Source organism: Gavia stellata, chromosome 1, assembly GCF_030936135.1.
Source record: "Gavia stellata isolate bGavSte3 chromosome 1, bGavSte3.hap2, whole genome shotgun sequence".
NCBI classification, from domain to species: domain Eukaryota; kingdom Metazoa; phylum Chordata; class Aves; order Gaviiformes; family Gaviidae; genus Gavia; species Gavia stellata.
In genome coordinates this window covers 96,236,453-96,257,854 of record NC_082594.1, presented here as the reverse complement: position 1 = coordinate 96,257,854, position 21,402 = coordinate 96,236,453, and the positions used below count along the sequence as shown (strand labels likewise).

At 41.2% G+C, this 21,402-nt stretch overlaps 1 protein-coding gene across 1 annotated transcript in view; it reads left to right on the top strand.

Annotated features, from left to right (window-relative positions):
* EFHC2 (EF-hand domain containing 2) overlaps window positions 1-21,402 on the top strand; it is a 67,780-nt gene that overhangs the window by 20,118 nt on the left and 26,260 nt on the right. Inside the window, exons 4-9 of the mRNA XM_059825008.1 lie at window positions 5,606-5,829; window positions 8,707-8,958; window positions 10,559-10,669; window positions 10,999-11,137; window positions 19,022-19,187; window positions 20,275-20,417. Coding sequence (XP_059680991.1) covers window positions 5,606-5,829; window positions 8,707-8,958; window positions 10,559-10,669; window positions 10,999-11,137; window positions 19,022-19,187; window positions 20,275-20,417 — 1,035 coding nt within the window. The remainder of the gene's footprint in view (window positions 1-5,605; window positions 5,830-8,706; window positions 8,959-10,558; window positions 10,670-10,998; window positions 11,138-19,021; window positions 19,188-20,274; window positions 20,418-21,402) is intronic.

Here is a 21,402-nt window from a genome sequence, read left to right as displayed (position 1 = left end):
GCAAGGAATTATTATAATAGTATTGGTTGCTGGTTCCTGTCTGGTTTTGGCCAGTGGGTATCCGCATTATAAAGCTGGTGTTACAGGGGTGTCTGGGATGGTAAGCACAGCAAAGACCCTGAGCTTGAAGACTGGACCATCTTTTTATTCTCTGCAGGATATCTTCACACAACTATATAGAGGTATTGATGTGGCAAAACTTTCACTGTTGTCCTTTTTGTTCTCTCATAATGTTGAAAAAAAGAGTTTAGTCCCAGCTATGCCAATCTGCTGTTCTTTGTGAACTCTTAATTTCACTCGGAATAAATCATAGCTTCTCATACATGCAGCTGCATACCTTTCTTTAATGTATGTGTTACATATTTGTTTAACCTACTGAGGCTGTAGCTTATAAGTTGTTTCTAAAATACTTGTAGTATCGCAAAATTGTTGAGGTTGGAAGGGATATCCTAAGATCGTCTAGTCCACCCACCCTGCTCCAAGCAGGATCAGCTACAGCGAGATGCCCAGGGCCATGTCCAGTTGGGTTTCAAGTATCTCCAAGAATGGAGACTTCGCAACCTTTATGGGCAGCCTGTTCCAGTGCTTGATCACCCCCACAGTAAAAAAGCATTTTCTTGTGTTCAGATGGAATTTTGTATATTTTAATTTGTGCCCATTGCCTCTTGTCCTGTCAGTGGGCACCATGGAGGAGAGCCTGGCTCCATGTTCTTCATTCCCTCCCATCATGTATTTATAAATGTTGATAAGTTTCCCCCTTGAGCCATCTCTGTTCCGGGCTGAACAGACCCAGCTCTCTCAACTTTTCCTCATATGAGAGATGCTCCAGTCTCTTAATCATCAGCAGTGAGTACTTTTGAAGCATTACCCAATTCATCAAGGTATTTGTGAGTTTTCAGCTGACAGACCAATAGCAGATTCCTTCTCTTTTAATGTGGTAAATGTAAACAAATACAATGCTCTCAGAATAACAGTCCTTTCATTTAAAGACTGTCAATAAGAAAATTTAAGTATGTACTTACTTTAACAAAGTTTAAAAGTCTCTTTTTTTTATTCTGCTCCCTCTCCCCCTCTTTCTTTTTCTTTTGGATAGTGTTCCTGTTAGACTATGGTTATGAGTTCCTGGCTCCGTATTTTTGAGGTGGTTTCTTTACTGCAGCTCAGCAATCTGCCCAACCCATCTCTGTGGTCTCTGCTTTCAGTGTGCTCCTTAAGGAAGCTCAGTTGAATGTGCCTGCCTCCGTGCTTGATAGGTCACACTTTTCTCCTTGGTAGGACAGGTTTTTTCTCTAACATACGGCTCTCCTCACCCTGCAGAGCATACAAAGAAATCTTGTCCCTCCCATACACCACCACTACATGTTTTTTGCACAACTTTTTCACAGAATCACAGAATGATGGGGGTTGGAAGGGACCTCTGGAGATCATCTAGTCTAACCCCCCAGCTGGAGCAGGTTCACCTAGAGCAGATTGCAAAGGAATGTGTCCAGGCGAGTTTTGAATATCTCCAGAGAAGGAGATTCCACAACCTCTCTGGGCAGCTTGTTCCAGTGCTGTGCCACCCTCAAAGTAAAGAAGTTCCTCCTCATGTTTAGATGGAACTTCCTATGACCAAGTTTGTGCCCATTACCTCTCATCCTGTCACTAAGCACCACTGAAAAAAGACTGGCCCCATCTTCCTGGCACCCACCCCTTAAGTATTTATAAGCATTAATAAGATCCCCCCTCAGTCTACTCTTCTCCAGACTAAAAAGACACAAGTCCCTCAGCCCTTCCTCGTAAGAAAGATGCTCCAGTCCCCTAATCATCTTCATAGCCCTTTGTTGGACCCTCTCCAGCAGTTCCCTGTCCTTCTTGAACCGGGGAGCCCAGAACCGGACACAATACTCCAGATGCGGCCTCCCCAGGGCAGAGTAGAGGGGGAGGATAACCTCCCTCGACCTGCTTGCCACACTCTTCTTGATACACCCCAGGATGCCATTGGTCTTCTTGGCCACAAGGGCACATTGCTGGCTCATGGTCATCCTGTTGTCCACCAGGACTCCCAGGTCCCTTTCCACAGAGCTGCTCTCCAGCAGGTCAGCCCCTAACCCATACTGATGCATGGGGTTATTCCGCCCCAGGTGCAGTACCCTACACTTGCCTTTGTTGAATTTCATAAGGTTCCTCTCTGCCCAACTCTCCAGCCTGTCCAGGTCATGCTGAATGGCAGTGCAGCCTTCCGGTGCGTCCACCACTCCTCCCAGTTTTGTGTCATCACCAAACTTGCTGAGGGCACACTCTATCCCTTCATCCAGGTCATTGATGAATATATTGAACAGGACTGGACCCAGTACTGACCCCTGGGGAACACCACTTGTTACAGACCTCCAACTAGACTCTGTGCCACTAATCACAACCCTCTGACCTTTATCTATCAGCCAGTTTTCAATCCACCCCACTGAATGTTCATCTAACCCACACTTCCTAAGCTTGCCTGTGAGGATGATGTGGGAGACGGTGTCGAAAGCCTTGCTGAAGTTAAGGTAGACAACATCTACTGTCCTCCCCTCATCTATCCATCCAGTCATGCCATCGTAGAAAGCTATCACATTGGTCAGACATGACTTCCCCTTGGAGAATCCATGTTTACTACTTCTGATAACCTTCTTTTCCTCCAGATGCTTTGAGATGATGCCCAGAACGAGCTGTTCCATCATCTTCCCAGGGATGGAGGTGAGGCTGACTGGCCTGTAGTTTCCTGGATCTTCCTTCTTGCCCTTTTTGAAGACTGGAGTGACATTGGCTTTCCTCCAGTCCTCAGGCACCTCGCCTGTTCTCCAGGATCTTTCAAAGATGATGGAGAGTGGCCCAGTAATGACTTCTACCAGCTCCTTCAGCACTGGCGGGTGCATCCCATCAGGACCCATGGACTTGTGGCTGTCCAGTTTACTTAACTGGTCTCTAACTTGATCCTCCTCAACCAAGGGAAAGTCTTCCTTCTTCCAGACTTTCTTACCTCCAAAGTCTGGGACTCCTGAGGGCTGGCTAGAGCAGTAAAGACTGAAGTAAAGAAGGCATTCAGGAACTCTGCCTTCTCTGCATCATCTGTCACCATGGCACCTCTCTCATTCAACAGCGGGCCCACATTTTCTCTAGTTTTCCTTTTGCTTCCAATGTACTTGAAGAAACCCTTCCTATTGACCTTGACATCCCTTTCCAGGTTTAATTCCAAGGAGGCCTTGGCTTTCCTCGTTTCATCCCTGCATACTCTGACAGCATTCTTGTAATCTTCCCAAGTGGTCAGTCCCTTCTTCCACATACTGTAAACTTCCTTTTTCCACTTGAGCTTTTTCAGAAGCTCCTTGCTCAACCATGCAGGTCTCCTGCTTCCCTTGCCTGATTTCTTGCTCTTAGGAATGCACCGATCCTGAGCTTGGAGGAAGCGGGACTTGAGTATCACCCAGCTCTCTTGAGCCCCCCTACCTTCTAGAGCCCTAATCCATGGGATTTCTCCAAGCAGTTCCTTGAGGAGATCAAAGTTAGCCCTCCTGAATTCCAAGGTTGCAATCCTACTTGTTGTTTTGTGCATACTGCACATGATCCTAAACTCTATCTTCTCATCATCGCTACAGCCAAGGCTGCCCCCAACCTTAATGTCCTCCACCAGTCCCTCTTTGTTTGTTAGTACTAGGTCCAGTAGTACACCTCTCCTTGTTGGGTCCTCTACCACCCGAGTCAAAAAGTTATCATCAATACACTGGAGGAACCTCCTGGACTGTCCATGCCTGGCTGTGTAGCCTTCCCAGCAGATATCAGGGTGATTGAAGTTCCCCATGAGAAACAAGGCCTGTGATTGTGAGGTGACTCTCAGCTGTCTGTAGAAGGCCTCATCAGCTTCCCATCCTGATCAGGTGGCCTGTAATAAACACCCACAACAGTGTCTCCCATATTAGCCTGCCCCTTAATCCTTATCTACAATCTCTCAACTTGCTCTTCATCCGCCCCCAGGGAGAGCTCAATACATTCCAGTTGCTCTCTCACATAAAGAGCAACTCCATCACCTTGCCTTGCTGGCCTGTCTTTCCTAAAAAGAACAGAGTCATCCATGACAGCGTTCGAGTCATGTGAACTATCCTACCATGTCTCAGTAATTGCAATGAGATGATGGCCCTGCGACTGCACACAGATCTCTAACTCCTCCTGTTTATTCCCCATGCTGCGTGCATTGGTGTATAAGCATTTCAGGGAGGGAGTTTTGTATGTAGTTTTTGCCCTTGAGGGGTGGTAGGCCTTCTGTTTCTCAAAAATACTGGCACGCTGCCCCACAAGTGGTGAGCTACTACACCCAGGCACCTCTCTAGTAAGCCCAGTTACCTCCTTTTTGTGTGTTTTTTTTTAAAAAAGAAAAATTAGTGATACTAATGAGAACTGGAGACTCTTGTTGCTTTTCAGAAAAAGTGAAAAAGACATCTCTTTTCTTAATGAGAGCAGCGTCTTTGCTATTCTCATTGAAAAAGTACTAACCTGTTACGTTTGTGCCAACAAATGTGAATTTATTCCAGTGGTTTCCTGTTTGCTCCAGAAGGTGGTAATTTTCTGTATTAGCTTCAGTCAACAAGGCTTCTTTTCAACAAGGCCAAGTGTCGGGTCCTGCACTTTGGTCACAACAACCCCATGCAATGCTACAGGCTTGGGGACGAGTGGCTGGAAAGCTCCCCCGCAGAAAAGGACCTGGGGGTGTTGATTGACAGCCGGCTGAATATGAGCCAGCAGTGTGCCCAGGTGGCCAAGAAGGCCAACGGCATCCTGGCCTGTATCAGAAATAGTGTGGCCAGCAGGAGTAGGGAGGTGATCGTGCCCCTGTACTCGGCGCTGGTGAGGCCGCACCTCGAATACTGTGTTCAGTTTTGGGCCCCTCACTACAAGAAGGACATTGAGGTGCTGGAGCGTGTCCAGAGAAGGGCGACGAAGCTGGTGAGGGGTCTGGAGCACAAGTCTTATGAGGAGTGGCTGAGGGAGCTGGGGTTGTTTAGCCTGGAGAAGAGGAGGCTGAGGGGAGACCTTATCGCTCTCTACAACTACCTGAAAGGAGGTTGCAGAGAGGTGGGTGTTGGTCTCTTCTTCCAGGTGACAAGTGATAGGACAAGAGGAAATGGCCTCAAGTTGCGCCAGGGGAGGTTTAGACTGGATATTAGGAAAAATTTCTTTACTGAGAGAGTGGTGAGACACTGGAATAAGCTGCCCAGGGAAGTGGTGGAGTCACCATCACTGGAGGTGTTCGAGGAACGTGTGGACGAGGCATTGTGGGACATGGTTTAGTGGGAATGGTGGTGTTAGTTGATGGTTGGACTTGATGATCTTACAGGTCTTTTCCAACCTTAGTGATTCTGTGATTCTGTGAAATACTAGAACTTGAGGCTCTAGATGATCAGCGTAAAGTATTGTTGTTAATAAAAAGAATCCTCTTACCTAATATTTCTTTTGCTGAATGAAGGATAATTTTGTTTGTCCCTTATGGCTTCATCTGTCTCGGTCATATCAACATAGAAAATTCGCAAGTCTGTGAAGTGATCCTTAGAGCAAAGGATATTCACTCTATGAATTTGTTCTTATTCTTTTACAGGAGCTATTGTTCGACGGCATCGGATTCCACTTCCACCGCCTCATGAAGATCAGTTCTATACTATAGATCATTTCAATATCAATATAGAAGTAATCCTTTATGCCCGAAGATACAAGATTATAGATTGTGACCAGTTTACAAAAAATTTTCTGAGGAAGATGGGAGTTAGATTAAATACCCCCATAGGTTGTCCAGATGACCCGTACACCAAAGAGCGGCAAAAGGTGAGATGAGGCAGTAATAATGAAAACTTGATTTTTAATAAAAGTGCTATTAGTCATATGCATTATATAAAATATTTCTCTAATAGCAAATCGAAAGTATGTAGAGGTAGGTATTTCAACATAATGAATCACAAGAGAAAACTTGCTTTTAAAAAATTTATTATATGGCTCATTGTACTAACATAGTGAAGTCCCAAATATAACTGGTTTTCTCCTGATGTGTTCACACACCTTTTGAAACAGAACAAAATAAATTGGTAAAAATAAAATAACTCTTTCCATATTAAACTAAAAAGAAAAAAATGGAGCTATTATATGTTCTACTTATGATTTTGCTAGAGCTAATTTAATGATAATAAACACTTTTACAGGAAGTTCTAATTGAAATTGTGGTTCAAACACATCCATGGCTTCCTGCAGACTCACTTGGTCTATTCATATGTCATTTTTCATCTCTACCCCACATGTTATTAACAGCTCTTTGCATGTGTAAAGCAAATTTTTCTGCCATACAGAAACTAGTACTCTGCAGTTTTAAGACTTGTGAGGTTTTATTTGAAAGCAGTTCCCTCTTATGAGTATATGGGAACACATACACACCTCCTCCAAACATCTCACTCGCAGCTCCTAGATACTATGTGGATTCCTCTCTGCAGGAGTTGGGGTCTTTTCTCTAGGAATAGTACTGGGAATGATGTTTTCTGCAGGGAATAATGAGAGTTTTTTTCACTTCTGTTTTTCTTGATTAGTATGAGTGCAGATGGCACTGTATTTTTTTCTTGACCTGACTCTGTTAGGACTGTTGGCCCACAATATGCAGCCTGTTGTGACAGATCCAGCCTCGTACTCTGAAAGCAACAAATACTCCATATGTCTGTTGCATTCAACTTAATCCTCCTATTGAGAAAACTGCTGCAGCTCTCAGCAGCAAAAATAGAAGGTAATTATGACACAGATTTGTAGAACAATTTGCGTGTCTTTGAGGCACTCTCAGGCCAACATATTGGTTTCACTTCATTCATGCTTTCAGGCTTTTTGTAGTCCCTCAGTGAAAAGTAGTATTTGTAATACGTCTCCTGGTTCTGCATAGTGGTGACTCTGGCCATGGGTTATTTTTCCCTTACTCAGGGCTTGTAGGTAACGTGTATTAACACATGCTGAGTTGTGTTGATATTGGCAGACTGTGTCAACGCTATAGATGGTACTGCATAATCTGCTTAGATATTTTTTGGTAAAACCAAAATCAAAACATTCAAGTATTGTGCTTATGTGTGCCTAAAGAGAATGGAGAGGGGAAAAAGAGGTTTGAGAAATAAGAGCATCAGAAGACCAAAAATTACTGAAATCCATGTCTAATATTCTCAGTTGTTGAAAATTACAGAAAAGTTATCTAGCGAATTCTGGCTGCTTTATGCTCTTACTTTCCTGTGACTACTTTGTGGAAGGTAATTTTTTTATTTATTAAGGGTGGATTGCTCTGGGCTGCTTTGAGCAAAATTAAATTGATTTGCACCAGACTCCTAATAGATGGCCAGAAAATGAAGGTACAAAGGAAAGTAAGGAATACGATGAGATAGAAAATGAGACCAATGAAAAATGTAGCAAACCCCTTAGATTCACATTTCTGTATTGTTGGAAATGATGTCCCATGGATGATGATGTTACCTGGCTCTGTGGCTGTATTTGGTTGCTCATTACATCTTCAAGGGTCAGGAAGGAGGAAAGATAGTACTGGGATGGTAAATACCTGAGTTGTAGCATATGAGCATGATGATGCCTGAAATGGAAAGAGTGCTGCAGATCAGCAGGGACATTGGCAGGATGTTTGATGGTTGGACTTGATGATCTTACAGGTCTTTTCCAACCTTAGTGATTCTGTGAAAAATTGGTTCTGCTCTCCTTATTTTAAGATTTGTTGCTCTGGAAGAATAGGCCTTTTCCCTCCCAGATTTTTGTGGCCAGAAGATGTATCAGTGGATAAATAGAAACAGTTCTTTCTGTACAGACAGTTCAGCTTACATTGTCTCATTGATGTCTATCACCATTCTTCTTTGGAAGCAATTTTGTAGATTAGAAGGACTGTCTTGCCCCTTTAACCTACTTTGGACATGATGGATTTTGACTTAGGAAAAACACCCTTTTCAGGGCACCATTTAGATATGTGACTGTAACTGACAGTATGTAAATGCAATCCTCAGATTGGATCATCATCCTGGGATCCGATTTAATGCAGTGCTACTGGTTTTGCAGCAACCAAGACTATAGATAGCATCTTGTCATAGATCACATCAGCTGGAATATATCTTTAGTTGGAGATTTGCTATTCCTTTTCAGACCTACGGGTGTATGTATATTGAGAGGAGAACATACATACCCAGTACCTGCCAACTGTATGATATGAATCAAAAGTTAATTAACTATGTTTTAAACCTAAAAGAAAGAAAAAACCAAAGGGAAAAGAAAAAATGAATTCTTTATACCACATAATTTATAAAAAATAATTTTTAAGGAAGTAAATCAGGAAGGGTGATGCTGTTTGGAGTTGTAGTCTTCTTATTACCATGGGCAATTTGTTGAAAATGTGAGCTGTACTATAAATAATTTAACAATTCTCTGATCTGAAGGGCCTTATTGCAAGAAAAACAAGGATCAAACCAATCCAAAATTGTTTTCATATATTTTCTGAGTGCATAGCAGCCTTGTAAATAGTTCTTTGGTAATGACATAAGTAGTGTTTCATGTATTGTAATTGTGTGGTGTTATTTGAAAATCCTAAAAGCATGTTCTAAGGTTAGATGGTACCCTGCAGTTTGGTATCCTGTTTTTAAGAGTAAATCATTAAAAAGGTGTGTCTCTTAATTTCTCCTGTATCTGCAGATTCTGGATAGTGTGAAGCCATTGCGCCCTTATGAGCGCATTGACACTTTGAAACAATTTCTGGAGCATGATGGACATGTTTTACGTTTTTTCTGTTTGTGGGATGACCCAGAATCCATGTTTCATGACCCACGGGAACTTGTTCTGCATTATTATTTGTCTGATGATACTATTGATATAAAAGAAATTATACCAGTAAACTCAGGCCGGGATGCAGTTCCACTTTTCCTCAGAAGAGATAAGCTTCCAAAGGTGAGGAATGAGAATTTCAGCTTATTTCAAATTCTTTTGCTAATTAAGAAATATTAAATGCCTTGTTTTGAAAATCCTGTATTAGGATTGTAATCATATTTAGAAAGTGTTATCAGAGTATTAATTATAATTGCATGATTTAGGTTTTGCACACATATTCATATAATAACTTAGTAAGTGACGGAAAAAAATAAGGTTAGGCTTGTCATGCTTAAATTAAAAGGAGAGACAATTTAGGCAGAAAGAGATCCTATGATTTCCTTTCTCCCTTATTAGTGTATTAAGATAAATGTATTAATAAAGCTCTGCAGTAATAGAAGTCCAGAAAATTAATTAATATTGATAGATAAACTAAGGTAAAACTGAGGTGAATTCAGATTTGATCCATACGACTTATATTTGGAACCTTTGGAAAAGTCCAGTTTTAGTATTCTGTAACATTACTTCTTTGTAGCAAATCTAGAGTGATTTCTTTAAATTGAGTTCCTAGATTTGGGACCTTGTGCAAAGCTAGTTAAAATCAATCGGAATCCATGTGTTTAGCTTTGTTAGGCATTAATCAGGTGCTTATTTGAGAAGACTCCTCTCAGAGAAATCTTTGAGGGGTTTGAGTCCTCTATAACCTATTATGATTATAAAATTAACGAGCTGGATAAACTTCTGTATTGCTCCAGACAGATCCTGCTGACAGAATAACGGTCAACCCACAGATGGAGTAAAACACTGGGGAATCTTTTCCTTCTTTTCCTTCTAGTATTGGTAATCTATTTGTGATGCCATAGATGTACATGAGATTTTATAGTAAAAACCTAACAGCGAAATATTGTGCTTTTCTCACCTTGTGCATCCTGTGTTCTGAGATGCTGATTTAGCAGTGGCTCTATGTTAACAGACCCCTTTTACCATTGAAGTGCATGTTGCAATTTTAATGGCTGGCTTCTTCCTTTGAATTCAATGGAAATTTTGAGAAGGGCAGCAGAGGAGATCAGTCAAAAGTTGGGGTGTCAGGGGAGGCGGTATAACAAAATTACCCTGCATCAGCAGTTTGTTCATAATTTAAAATAATGTAATGTGTTTGCATATTAAATTTGATATTACTGGGATAAATTACTACTGTAACTTTGAAACTTAAAATAGAAACAAAAATACTAACAATTTTGCCGATAGAATCATGCTGACTTGAATCCCCTGTATTCGTGCAGTGGTTACCACAGTAGGACCAACCCTGAGTGGTTCTTTTGCATGTTTTTATAATTATTACTGATCAAAATAATAGCCTTTAGAGCAGATGTTGACAAGGATGTGCAACTTTGGATGTGCTAACCTTTGCTTTGTGTTTCCTTCCAAGAAAAAGGAGACTTTACTCTTGGATACACAGTAAGATTCTGAATGCTTCTTCTGGCATACATACTGGCTTTTGACATATACACTGGCTTTTAGGTTCAGTGGTGTAATCTTACCTTAGAATTTACTAAAAATTCTCCCAAGAAAATACTACAATAACAGTCAGTCTGTAAAAAACCTGCTAGTTCTAAGGTTACTGAGTTCTCTTTCTTCACTGTTAACTGTATTTCTTAAGAGTTGGTCTCTTTTCTTGCAGTATGCTCCCACTGGGCTCTATCAGCCGGGCACAATCACCAGTCGCACTGTTCTCAATGTGTTTGGAAAGTTAGTAGGAAACGGAGGCCGTTACATTCTGGACAATCGTAAGGTCAGATCTTATTGAATGCATCCAGCTGTTGAATGTGTTTATAGTAGTTTTTGTAATTTCTGTGTTTGTTATCCTCTACAACAAAAAGAGTTATTTATAAAATTGTGTTGCTGCTGGAGAATAGCTCAAACGAAAACTACTGAGATTTACTATATGTAAATTCTGCATTTGTGAAAGTGAGGTAGCTTATCATGCGGTGAAAAATACTTGCAAATGGACTGTGAAGGTTGTAATTTAAATCACACGCACTAAATGACCTGGATTTTAAGAAAAGTTGTGGGATTCTGAGATTTATAGAGCTGCTATATAAATGTTCCCTCTTTTACTAGACAGGAGCAGTGCATCAGGAATTTTACAGAGACAGTGACCTGAAAATAGGGGCAGTAATTAATGTTTGGGGAAGGAAGATAATACTCTGTGATTGTGATGAATTCACTAAAGAATATTACAGGACAAAGTACGGAATCAGTAAGTAGTGATAATCATCCTTTCCTTATGGGCCTTTTTATACTTCTGAGTTTGACAGAGCTGTCCTTGAATTTTATTACTGACAAAACATGTTCATTAAAACTTTTAGCAATAACAATCTGTTGTAGGCTGTTAACAGCAAAGCAGTGATTTTGCAGGTGATCCAGAAGGGCTTTCTTATATGTTATTCTATTGAACACTAACACATAATGTACATGTTCTGTTCCTAACTGCCTCTATTTTAAAACTAGAATGACAAAATAGTCATATGGATAGACTGCCATTTCTTCTTCCCTCCTTCCCCGTCCCATTCCAATAGCTGTGTTTGCAGTCAGAAAATAATAAAGAGCATGTAGTGAGTGGGTAAGTAGAATGAGCTCAATTATTCCCCATTATACTATGTTTCATTTTATATGGATGTCAGAATCCTCACATAATAAGATTTTCTGACATGACGGTAGTAGTCTATCACATTGGCTTTTACAATGCAGTTTTATGTATTCTGGACCATTACAGTATGTATCCTGTGAAGTTTCAGCACTGAATTCTGGAAACATTTAGCAACTATGTTGATAATGGAAATGCATTTTGGAAATGTATAAAAATAGGGGCTTTCGTTTATCTGTCTTTGAATTCCCTCAGTCAGACTTGCTAATGGTTCTATTACGGACATCTTCCTGCAAAAATGACTTAGTTAATTTCTGGCAGTTTATTCATTCAATAAATATCGCTAAATATCTGACTGTTCAGAGATGGTTGGAAGAATCCTACTGTGGCCTTTCTCTGACATTGTGAAACAAAATACCTGAGTAGACTATTTCTTTCAGCTTGACTTGTGATTAGATAGTGTGTAGTTTTTGGATCAAAACTTGGCTGCTGCATTGGGGGAATTAAATGATGTAGCGTTGCCATTAAAACACTAAATTTAATTGGCAAAACATGTCTCATTAGGACTTTTTTAATAATAGCTTGGCATGTCTGTACCAAATAAATCTTTTCTTATACTAGCCAGTGTGTGAGGAAGCCATATTCAATAACCATAGTATTACCTATAATAATAGTGAGTCTAACTCCAGAGATGCAGAACAGGGGGTTCTTCCCTGAGAATTTCTTCAGCCAGGACCGCTGCCGCTGCTTGGCAGCAATATTCTCTGTCTGAGCAAAATATCCTGGAACAATGAATGGGGATTTCTTACTCACAGCAGGCAATAAATGAAATGCAGCTGACCATTCTGTATCAACCAAGTAATGCAACCAAGTGTTACACAAACGCAAAGGCTCTTCCCCTCCTGTAATGCTGGCTCAGTAATTACTGGTTATGTCGCTGGATATTAAAGTTAGGTGGTTTGCAAGTTAGGAGAAGTCAGAAGTTACTGATGTGCAGAATTCTAGAAAATTGGGACCATAAGTGCTCTAGTCCATTCCCATTGTTCTGAAGTAGGATAGTGTATATACATAGATAGTCACTGACTGATGTTTGTATAGCCTTTTATCAGCCTCCTTCAGTACAGGAGATTTCTTTGCCTCCTGAGGCATCTTGTCCTAACCTCATAGTTAGAAATGCTGCTTAATAGCTATTCTGAAGGTGGTTTGTATAAACTGAGAGAGTAACTTTTTTGTCTTACCTTTGTTGGACATGGAGAACAACTGCTCAGTATCCTCTTTTTATAACAACCTTGTACATATTTGAACACTATTCCAATACATCATCTTACCACCCTACCTCCCTCTTGGGCCATTTGCTGCTAGGGGAAACCTTTCAGTCTTTCTCCGTAGTCCATTCTTTTATATCTGTGATAATTTTTCTGGTTTTTCTCAGTGTTCTCTCCAGTTTCTCTGCCTCCTTAACGTGAAACACACAAAGATGTGCTCTAGCTGAAACCTTTGGGAAACTGGGAAGTGTTTTGCACATACCTTTAAGGATACTTGATGGCAGAGACTCTGGCTAACATGAAAAAAACATCCATCTTGATGCAGCCTGTCTTGTTCACAGGAAATACACACTTTCTTAGAGCTAAGAGATTCTCACAATTTGCTGTGAAATTCTTTCCTGCTTTCCCCATCAGGATTAAAAAAATGTAGGTATGACTTTTTAACTAGAAAGGACTAGGAGTAGAATCAGGGTAGTTTTGGGCTTAGAAGCACATTTTGAGAGAGAAAGGGTGAGGGTTCACCTTTTATTCTTAGTGAGTTACAAATTTTGTTTGTGTCTGATGGACAAGGTGCTCTCAGTGGGCTCAGTCCCATGAAGTGCCCGGCATCCTGCTCCCATCCAATTAAACACTGAAACATGCGTAATGGCAGTTTAAGTCCAGGGAGACCATTTACTTGAGTAAGAGTAAGCAAGTGGATAAATTAGTTGTTACATCAAGGCACAGTGCTCAGAACCTCACGGCATCAATCCAGCTGTTTGTTATTGTGTTTTCACATTACTCCCCTTCAATTTATACTCTTCTGCCAAAGCCATTCAAGAGGCCGACGTTTAGTTTTGACTCTGCTGGTGGAATTTGCCCTTTAGGAGAATTAAAGGCAGTTTAGATTTCCCTTGAAGTGCATGATTATGATATCTGATATATTTCCAATGTTGGTTTTGCCTGTTTTACTCTTTATACTGTTTGTGAAAAGCAAAGGAGAGCTTTTCCATGGGTAAACAATAGCTAATGCCCTTCGTTAGGAAGCTAATGACATTACTGTCATCTAGGATTGCTATGAATGCAAGAGAAAATGCCTTAATGTGTGATACTATCTGTCCGGACTTGCTAGTGCAGCCTCAGGGAAGGAGAAAAATATTCTATAGGTGTTGTGGCCACCGAGCTGAAACATGAAATATACTGTTGTGCAGGGGGGAGAAGCTGATATTCGTTCTCACTAAACACAGTATCTTAGCTCAAAGTTGAGTATAAAATGTAGAGTTGAGTATAAAGTGTTCTTTCTTAAATAACAGGTTGTTCCTGAAGGAACAAAACCAGTAAAATCTGGTTTCCTACTGATTTTTATACGATGTCTCAGCACCTCCCCAGCCTGTCTGTTATGCGCTTTTGCAGCACCCTGCGATTCCTCTCCTCATCCTCCCACCCCCTCATTTCTCAGGCTCCCTCTCTGACCTGCTGCCTGGGCAGAGCAGTGTACGGGGTGATCGGCTGGCCAGTACATGTGTGCTTTTGGCCAGGCAGCTGCTGCTGGATAACAGCTGACTTCTTGCTTTTCCCTCAGTGGGGGCATTAAAGCCTGCTGCCAATTTTTACTAGACTCATCAGAGATCAGTCTCTCTGGCGTCTAACCTCTCTGCTACATGTGGTGGAGACTGAGCAGCGGCTTCTAAATATACTTGTGCATTTACAGATGCCTTTTTTCCTCAGGTAACTGATATAATCATGAAGTAAGACTCCATAAAAGGAGATTTTCTTTGAATCAGAATAAACACAGATTTTCTTTAATCCTGCATGTAAAAGTCATGAAGATGGTGGTATTGCCTTCTTATTTTACTTCTTACCTAAATTGTGAAACAGACTTTCACAAAAATCAGGTCTCAGCTGTTTGTTATACATCTCCTCTTATGTATAGAGAACATCATGTTAACAACATCATCCCTCCAGGTTATCACCACCTCTTACATTGTCCAAGGCTAGTGGGATTTTTCTCTCCTGTGCTTGGCTGTAACACTCAGAGGTGACTGTCCTTTTCCTCTGAAGGTAGAATTTCTTTCCTGCCTGCTATATACTGATATTCAGTATGGTTATTACTCTAATCCAAAATAGGTAGCACTTGATTCTTCCTTGAAATAGGGTTTTCCTACAGTTCTTTGAGGGCAGAAGGTAATCTTACAATGTATGCCAAAATCTTACAGCGTATATTGAAACTGAAAGCAGACAAGCTCATTCAAGCTGATTTAATGCTGCCTCTGTGACAACAAATTCTTCTTGAGGAATTTAGTTTTTCTTACTAAGAAGGCTATGCTATCTTCAAATTGTTTATATGCTAAAGATGTGGCTGGAGTTGTTTTGTTTCTTGCTGTTCCCACTGCTTGTTCAAATCTCACTCACGTTTTGATGTCGTGAGAAAAAGTTACAGGTATGTGGTACATGTTTGATATACTAGGTGAAAGAAACCCCTAGTGCCAGCCTGTCCCCTGCTAGGCATCAACTGATGCAGTAACAAGGGGTGAAACTGTCCATGGGGAAAATATCTGTGCTATTCTTTCCAGAGGTAAAAATTTGTAATCCCAGACTTTCAGTTTATCCTCTACCCACTGTAAATTCACACTGAGAATGTTGCAGCCTGGAAGAAGAGAGCATTGATTCCTCTTCCAGACTGGACAGAGGTCATTTTCTTAAGAAACAGTGATAACCTTGAGAGGAGTGCATTTTATGTGTAAGTGCAAGTTGTCTGTCTGATTCTACCCTAATGATGTGTGGCAGAGCAAAGATGAAATGAATTTTGAGCTTGGGCATGTCTATTAGTCTGCTGCACCTAGCCAGCTGTTCAAAAGTTGCAGAAATGAGTTTTTAACTAGTTTTGTAAACTGTATTTCTCCATGGCAGTTCCTTTCTGAATTTCCTCATTCACAGGAGAGAATCTGACTACATAATCCTTTAAAATCCTGGAAACTGTAGGTGGCACAAGGCTGGATGTTGGCATTGTTCTCTTTAGTGAATCCAAATGAAGCAAGATTGTTTTACTTTGGGGAAAGGATGGGAACCAAAGCGCTGAACTTCTCTTTGGGCTTTGTTTCCTCCAAGCTTGGGTTGTGAGGGATTTAACATACTCTCTGGGGCTAACACAATATTCCTCTTAATTTGTAGTTTCATTCTAGTTTATAAATCTGATTTTCATCCACGTGCGCTAAAGTACACGCAAAGGGAAATGCTTTAGCATTTCCTAATGAACGCCTTTTGCGCGAGTGTTAATGTGCGTACACTGTGACCTGCATGTAGACACATTAGCTTGTCTTTTGAGTTTATCAATTCAACAGAACGTCCTGGCTTCCCAAACTTTTTTGGTGGGAAGTGTATTATTTGCAACTATGCAAAGAAAAGGGGTTTGTTTCTGCTAAAATAAGCTCTTAGGAAACTCCGGACTTTCGAGGGAGAAAATATTAGTGCAGATTATCATATTGCATAATTAAAGAATTAACGTTAAGGTTTACAGACAGCATGACGACCCTAAGGAGAAGAACCCGAGTTCCGGGCCCCGGCGCCAGGCGGTGAGGGGCGCGGAGTGAGGCGGGGCGCTGACCGCCGCCGCCTGCCCTGCCGCGCGGCCACCAGGTGGCGCTGTGGGAGCGCGGGAACCGCCCGCTGGGGGCTTCCTTCCCTGGTGCCCGCTCCCCCGGTGGTGTCACGCGCGGCGCCTTCCCTGCCGGCCAGCAGGGGGGCAGGGCGGTAGCCACCTAGAGGCTGAGCACGCGCCAGCTCGATACCTGAGGGTACTGGGGTTTTCTGTCTGTCTCTCTATGTCGATGTGCATACTCGGCGTTTGTTGTAACAAGAATTGCATGTGTAAGTTATACAACACGGCACGCTGCAAATGTCACGAGGGGCGATTTTGTCACAAACAGTATTTAGAAAATAGTACTTTGGTGCATGCTTACATACACACATATTCTCATGGTGAAGATTGCTTTGAAAATTTCTGAATGGACTTTTTTTTCCATATGGGCTTGGCCTGTGTACTTCTGAATCACAGAAAAGGCACATGTAGTTTTTATGGAGAAAAATGCTGGCATCGTTTTGCAAAAGCCCTTTTTGACTGATTCTGGTGAAGGTATTAGCTTTTCGAGTCAGACCATATTCTTCTAAGAAGTAAAGGCCAAAGAAGATCTCATTGTGGTTTCAAGTTCATCTCTGACATCTGAATGCTTTCTATATTTTTCAGCTTCATACTGCTGTTATGCAAGTCAGATTTTAAGAGAGTATGTCGCTTTGATCTTCTGATATAGCCATGTTTAAAACTTTTTAATCACAAACCAATTCAGAAAATGTTCCAAGTGACAGCAGTTTTGTCATTCTCCTCTGTTTGCACTGAAACCCATACTACAAGTTTAGGTTATTCAACTCTCTTCAGTTCTGGGTAGAAAAGTTAAGTTTTAAAGAAAAAACCTTTATTTCATGGGATCCACTTTTATACACTGATCACTTACATCACTCTTTGCCCCCTGGGCTGCTGTTTGTGATCCATCTTCTTCCAGTTTGCCTCACATGTTTGTCTTTCACTTACTAGCCCAAAGAGCTCTCCCTTCTCCAGGGCAGCATCTCCAGCCCACCTAGGTGTGGAGATGATGCCGCTCCACACGGACAGTGCCGTGCCAGTTGGCTCTGACCTTCTCATGCACCTGTGCTGGTGCGGGAAGGGCTCTGCGGATTGTGGGGGGCAGCAAGCTGGGCTTGAGGCCACAAGAAAGAGGGCCAGCCACAGCCTGGTCTGCCCAAAAATCGAGGAAAGTGACTATCCCCCTCTGCTCAGCGCTTTTTAGACCTCATCAAGGTACTCATCAAGGTACCCTTTTGGGTCTGCCAGGACAGGAAAGACATGGACCAGCCAGGGCTTGTTCAGGGGAGGCCCCAGGATGGTCAGGGGAGCAGGGCTTGATCAGCCTGGGAAGGGCCCCAGTGGCCACCAGCACCCACCCACCCATGGGGAGGTTGCTGAGACCAGGCAGCCTGGCTCTTCACAGGGGTGCATGGCAGGAGGGCACGAGGCAACATGCATAAGTGGAAACAAGAGGCTCAGAGTTGGATATCAGGAAGAACTTTCCTCCTTGGGCCAGGCTGCCAGGGCAGGCTGTGCAGGCTCCGTCCTGGGAAGTGTCAAGCCTCAACTGGCCAGAGCCCTGAGCAGCCTGGTCTGGCCTGAGGCTGACCCTGTCCTGAGCAGGAGACCATGCTAGAGACCTCCCGAGGTCCTGTCCAACCTGGGTTATCCTGTGTTCCTACAATTTGTGTCTTCATTTGCCTCGAGTCTGCCCATTTACTTTCTCCCATATACAAGTCACTTTTTTCCTCTCACCTTTTCCATTTTCCATTAACGTTATTTAAGCAGCAGACTGTATTACTCTGGTGAAGTTTTATGTGAACCCCACTGGCAGCTGAAAGCTGTGTTGCAGTGGAAGAGCAGTGCAGGGAAGCAACAAGGGGCCAAATGGAACAGCAAGATTTTCACAAAGAGAGGAAGGAGTAAGGAGGGACCATAGGGCAGCAGGGCTTTTGGGAGCAACCCCTATGGGAAGTGAGTGCAGGTCCCTGACGAGACATGTCTCTCATGAGTCAGGAGAGCTCCTGTTGTGTATCTGGGATAGTCAGGACCACTGAGCACTGTGAGAAAAGACTTGAGACTGGGGAAAATGAGGAATAATAAAGCTTCTGAAACTCTGGATAAAGTGAGATGTGGACTGAAGCTATTGGCTTCAATGTACCAAATTCTTCTCATATACGTATGATTTAAATAATGAATAAAATTTTATTTATTTATATATTTATTTTCTTCTGGCAAAAAGCAGAGGGCAGGAAACTCATAAGCCAAGTATTTACTTAATCATGCTGTCTCAAAGGATAAAACTGAAAAATTAATTTAGAATTGTAAATTTATTATTTTATCCCATTTTGAAACGATATTTGTCTTTCCTTTTGCCTGTGTATCTTAATGATATTTTTCAAATGTTTTAAGATTATAGATGAAATCCTGAAACCCTTGAAGAAACAATAATTTTGCTGTTGGCTTCTATGGAGTCTTTTTCAGCCCTGTAGCAGTAGGCGGGATCCTGGTTTGACTTTGATCAGTGCTTTGTTACAGAAATAGGCTAATAAGTATTCATGTTGGAAGTTTAAATCCTTAGTAGCATGGCTTCATCAGAACAGTAATAAATAAGTTTTGCTGTCTTTGTTGTAGAGGATTTCACCCCAGTTCCATATAAGGCTTCACCACCTCCAAAACTAGAAAAAACATTTCCTCCTTATACTGGATTTGGTTCTGAAGAGGATTCTCTGTGCTCCTGTATGGGTCTGCTTCCCAAGCCTCCTCAAAAAGATTTCAAGAAATTCATGGAGAAAGACAGGTATTTCAGTGAAAAATATTTCCAACTTTTTAAATTATGTCTTTTTGTTAAGGAGATAAATGTTAAGTAGGGATGTAATTTTTTCAGCAAAATATGCAGCTTATCAGACTTTTAAGGGGCAGGTGTATGAGGACTGGGTTAGTGATGTGGTACTCCAATTTTGTCCGAGCTCAGAAAAATTTCTCTTTTGAGAAGCCAAATATTCTGACCTTCCCATCCCCTACCTCCTTCCCTTCTGCTGTCTTCAGTGGGAGTTTGATGGAAGTCTTAGTCCAGGAATTAGTCAGGAATTTTGTATGCTTCAGCAGTCCAACACTGATTTGTTTTTCTGTTTGACTTTCTGGCATTTACTTTTTTTGTCTGCTGAATTTTATGCAGTTTACTGTAGCAATATTAAAGCATTAACCCTTTACTTTCCATTATGAAATGGTTTGTCAGGCAGTGGTTGTTGAAGCCTAAGCGGAAAGCAAAGTCACATGCTAGAGATTCACTTGTAGAACCTCTGTGAAAGAAGAAAGCTATTAGAAAAAGGCTTGGGAATGTATTGATAGTGCATATAGTGGTACTGTAAATCACTTAAAACACAATCACTTAACAAATATCCAACTAGTAAGACCATCTGGTGCGCCTGATTTTGTGGAGGTAATCATAGAATCGTAGAATGGTTTAGGTTGGAAGGGACCTTAAAGATCATCTAGTTGCTATGCCCCTAGTATGTATTGGTATTCAGAATTTGATTTGAAAATATACATACCTAAATGTGTTCTTCCTTTATACATTTTCTGGAAAGAAACTTGGAGCTTGATTTGCAACTGAATTTGAATAGAAGTTCATTCCAGACCTGTGGCAGAGAAGTAAATTTCCCCTGAAAATGATTCCTTTCTGTCTGGCTAACTCTAGCTGGTTTTGTTAATTTAAGCTGAAAATGTTTTTTGACAAAGTCGGGAATTTTATGCCATTTCCCTTCTTGGTCCAGGAATAACACAATTAAATGTATATTACAAAACTCAGGAGAATGCATCTCTTAGTGATAAAAACTTTTCTCATACTCTGTTTTTGATTTCTTATTTCTTCTTTTGTTTTTTAGAAGTGGCATGGAAAGTAACATACTGCGCTTTCTTGCAAAACTTGTCACAGATAGTCCTATTGACAAGGATCGGAAATTCATTATTTCCTACTTCCTGAGTGATGACACCATTTCAGTTTTTGAACATATACAGCAAAACACAGGTAAGATGTAGTAATGTCTTGCAATTAGTCCCAGTTGCCCTACTCGTTTGATTAGAGTTTACAGTAAACATTGTGGCCAGACTCAGCACTAGCAGAAGCAGGGATGTGGATTTTTAAATGCACATTTAAATTACATCAGCAGGTCTACTGCATTATCATGCATAGCTGTATGTCATAGTAATTTATAATCTTCATCACTCAGAATAACGCTGTTCATTGTATGACAGTAGTTCACAATATCCTTTGGGAACTGGAAGTTGAATGCATTAGAACTTCTATTACATTTTAATTTGCAAATTTGACCTTTAAACATTTGCTTTTCTTGTGGATAACATACAGGAATTGTATTGTAACTGATGATAAATAAGGACAGGAAATGTAAGACATCAAGAATGAAAAAGTAAATCTTTTGTTTTGCAAGATTGTGTTTTGGTGTTATGAAACCTATATAGCATCCATTGTATAGAGGCACCTCATGAAACCAAAACACCTGTGATATTTTTTAACATACTTTATCATTAATCATGTAGTGTTGAGCACATAAAGAGTGAAGATTGCCCTGTGCTAGTGTCTGTACATGTGGGTGTATAATACTGAACCGAATTTCAAGAACCAGACTATCAGTGTTTAAGTGACAAATGCTTTGTCACTTCTCAGTTGCTTGATCACATTTATCCTATTGCTGGAGCGTGATCACTCAATGTTGTCATGGTTAAATTCTTTTGACCACTGTGGTCTGTTGTAGGCTGCCTCCAACTGAAGATATGAAAGGTTTTGTGATTTTCAAGCATCTTTTTATTTCCTTGGAGTGTCTTGCGCAAGGATGGAAGGACGCACCACTGGGAAGGATGTCAGGAAGTCATTCTGTAACTCAGAGATATAGGGAAGCCTTGGCTAAGCATGACCCTGTTGGAGAGATTAATGTATTTCTGTGAAGCCCACAAAACATCTGCAGCAAGAGTTTCAGAGCAGTTAGCATCCAGAA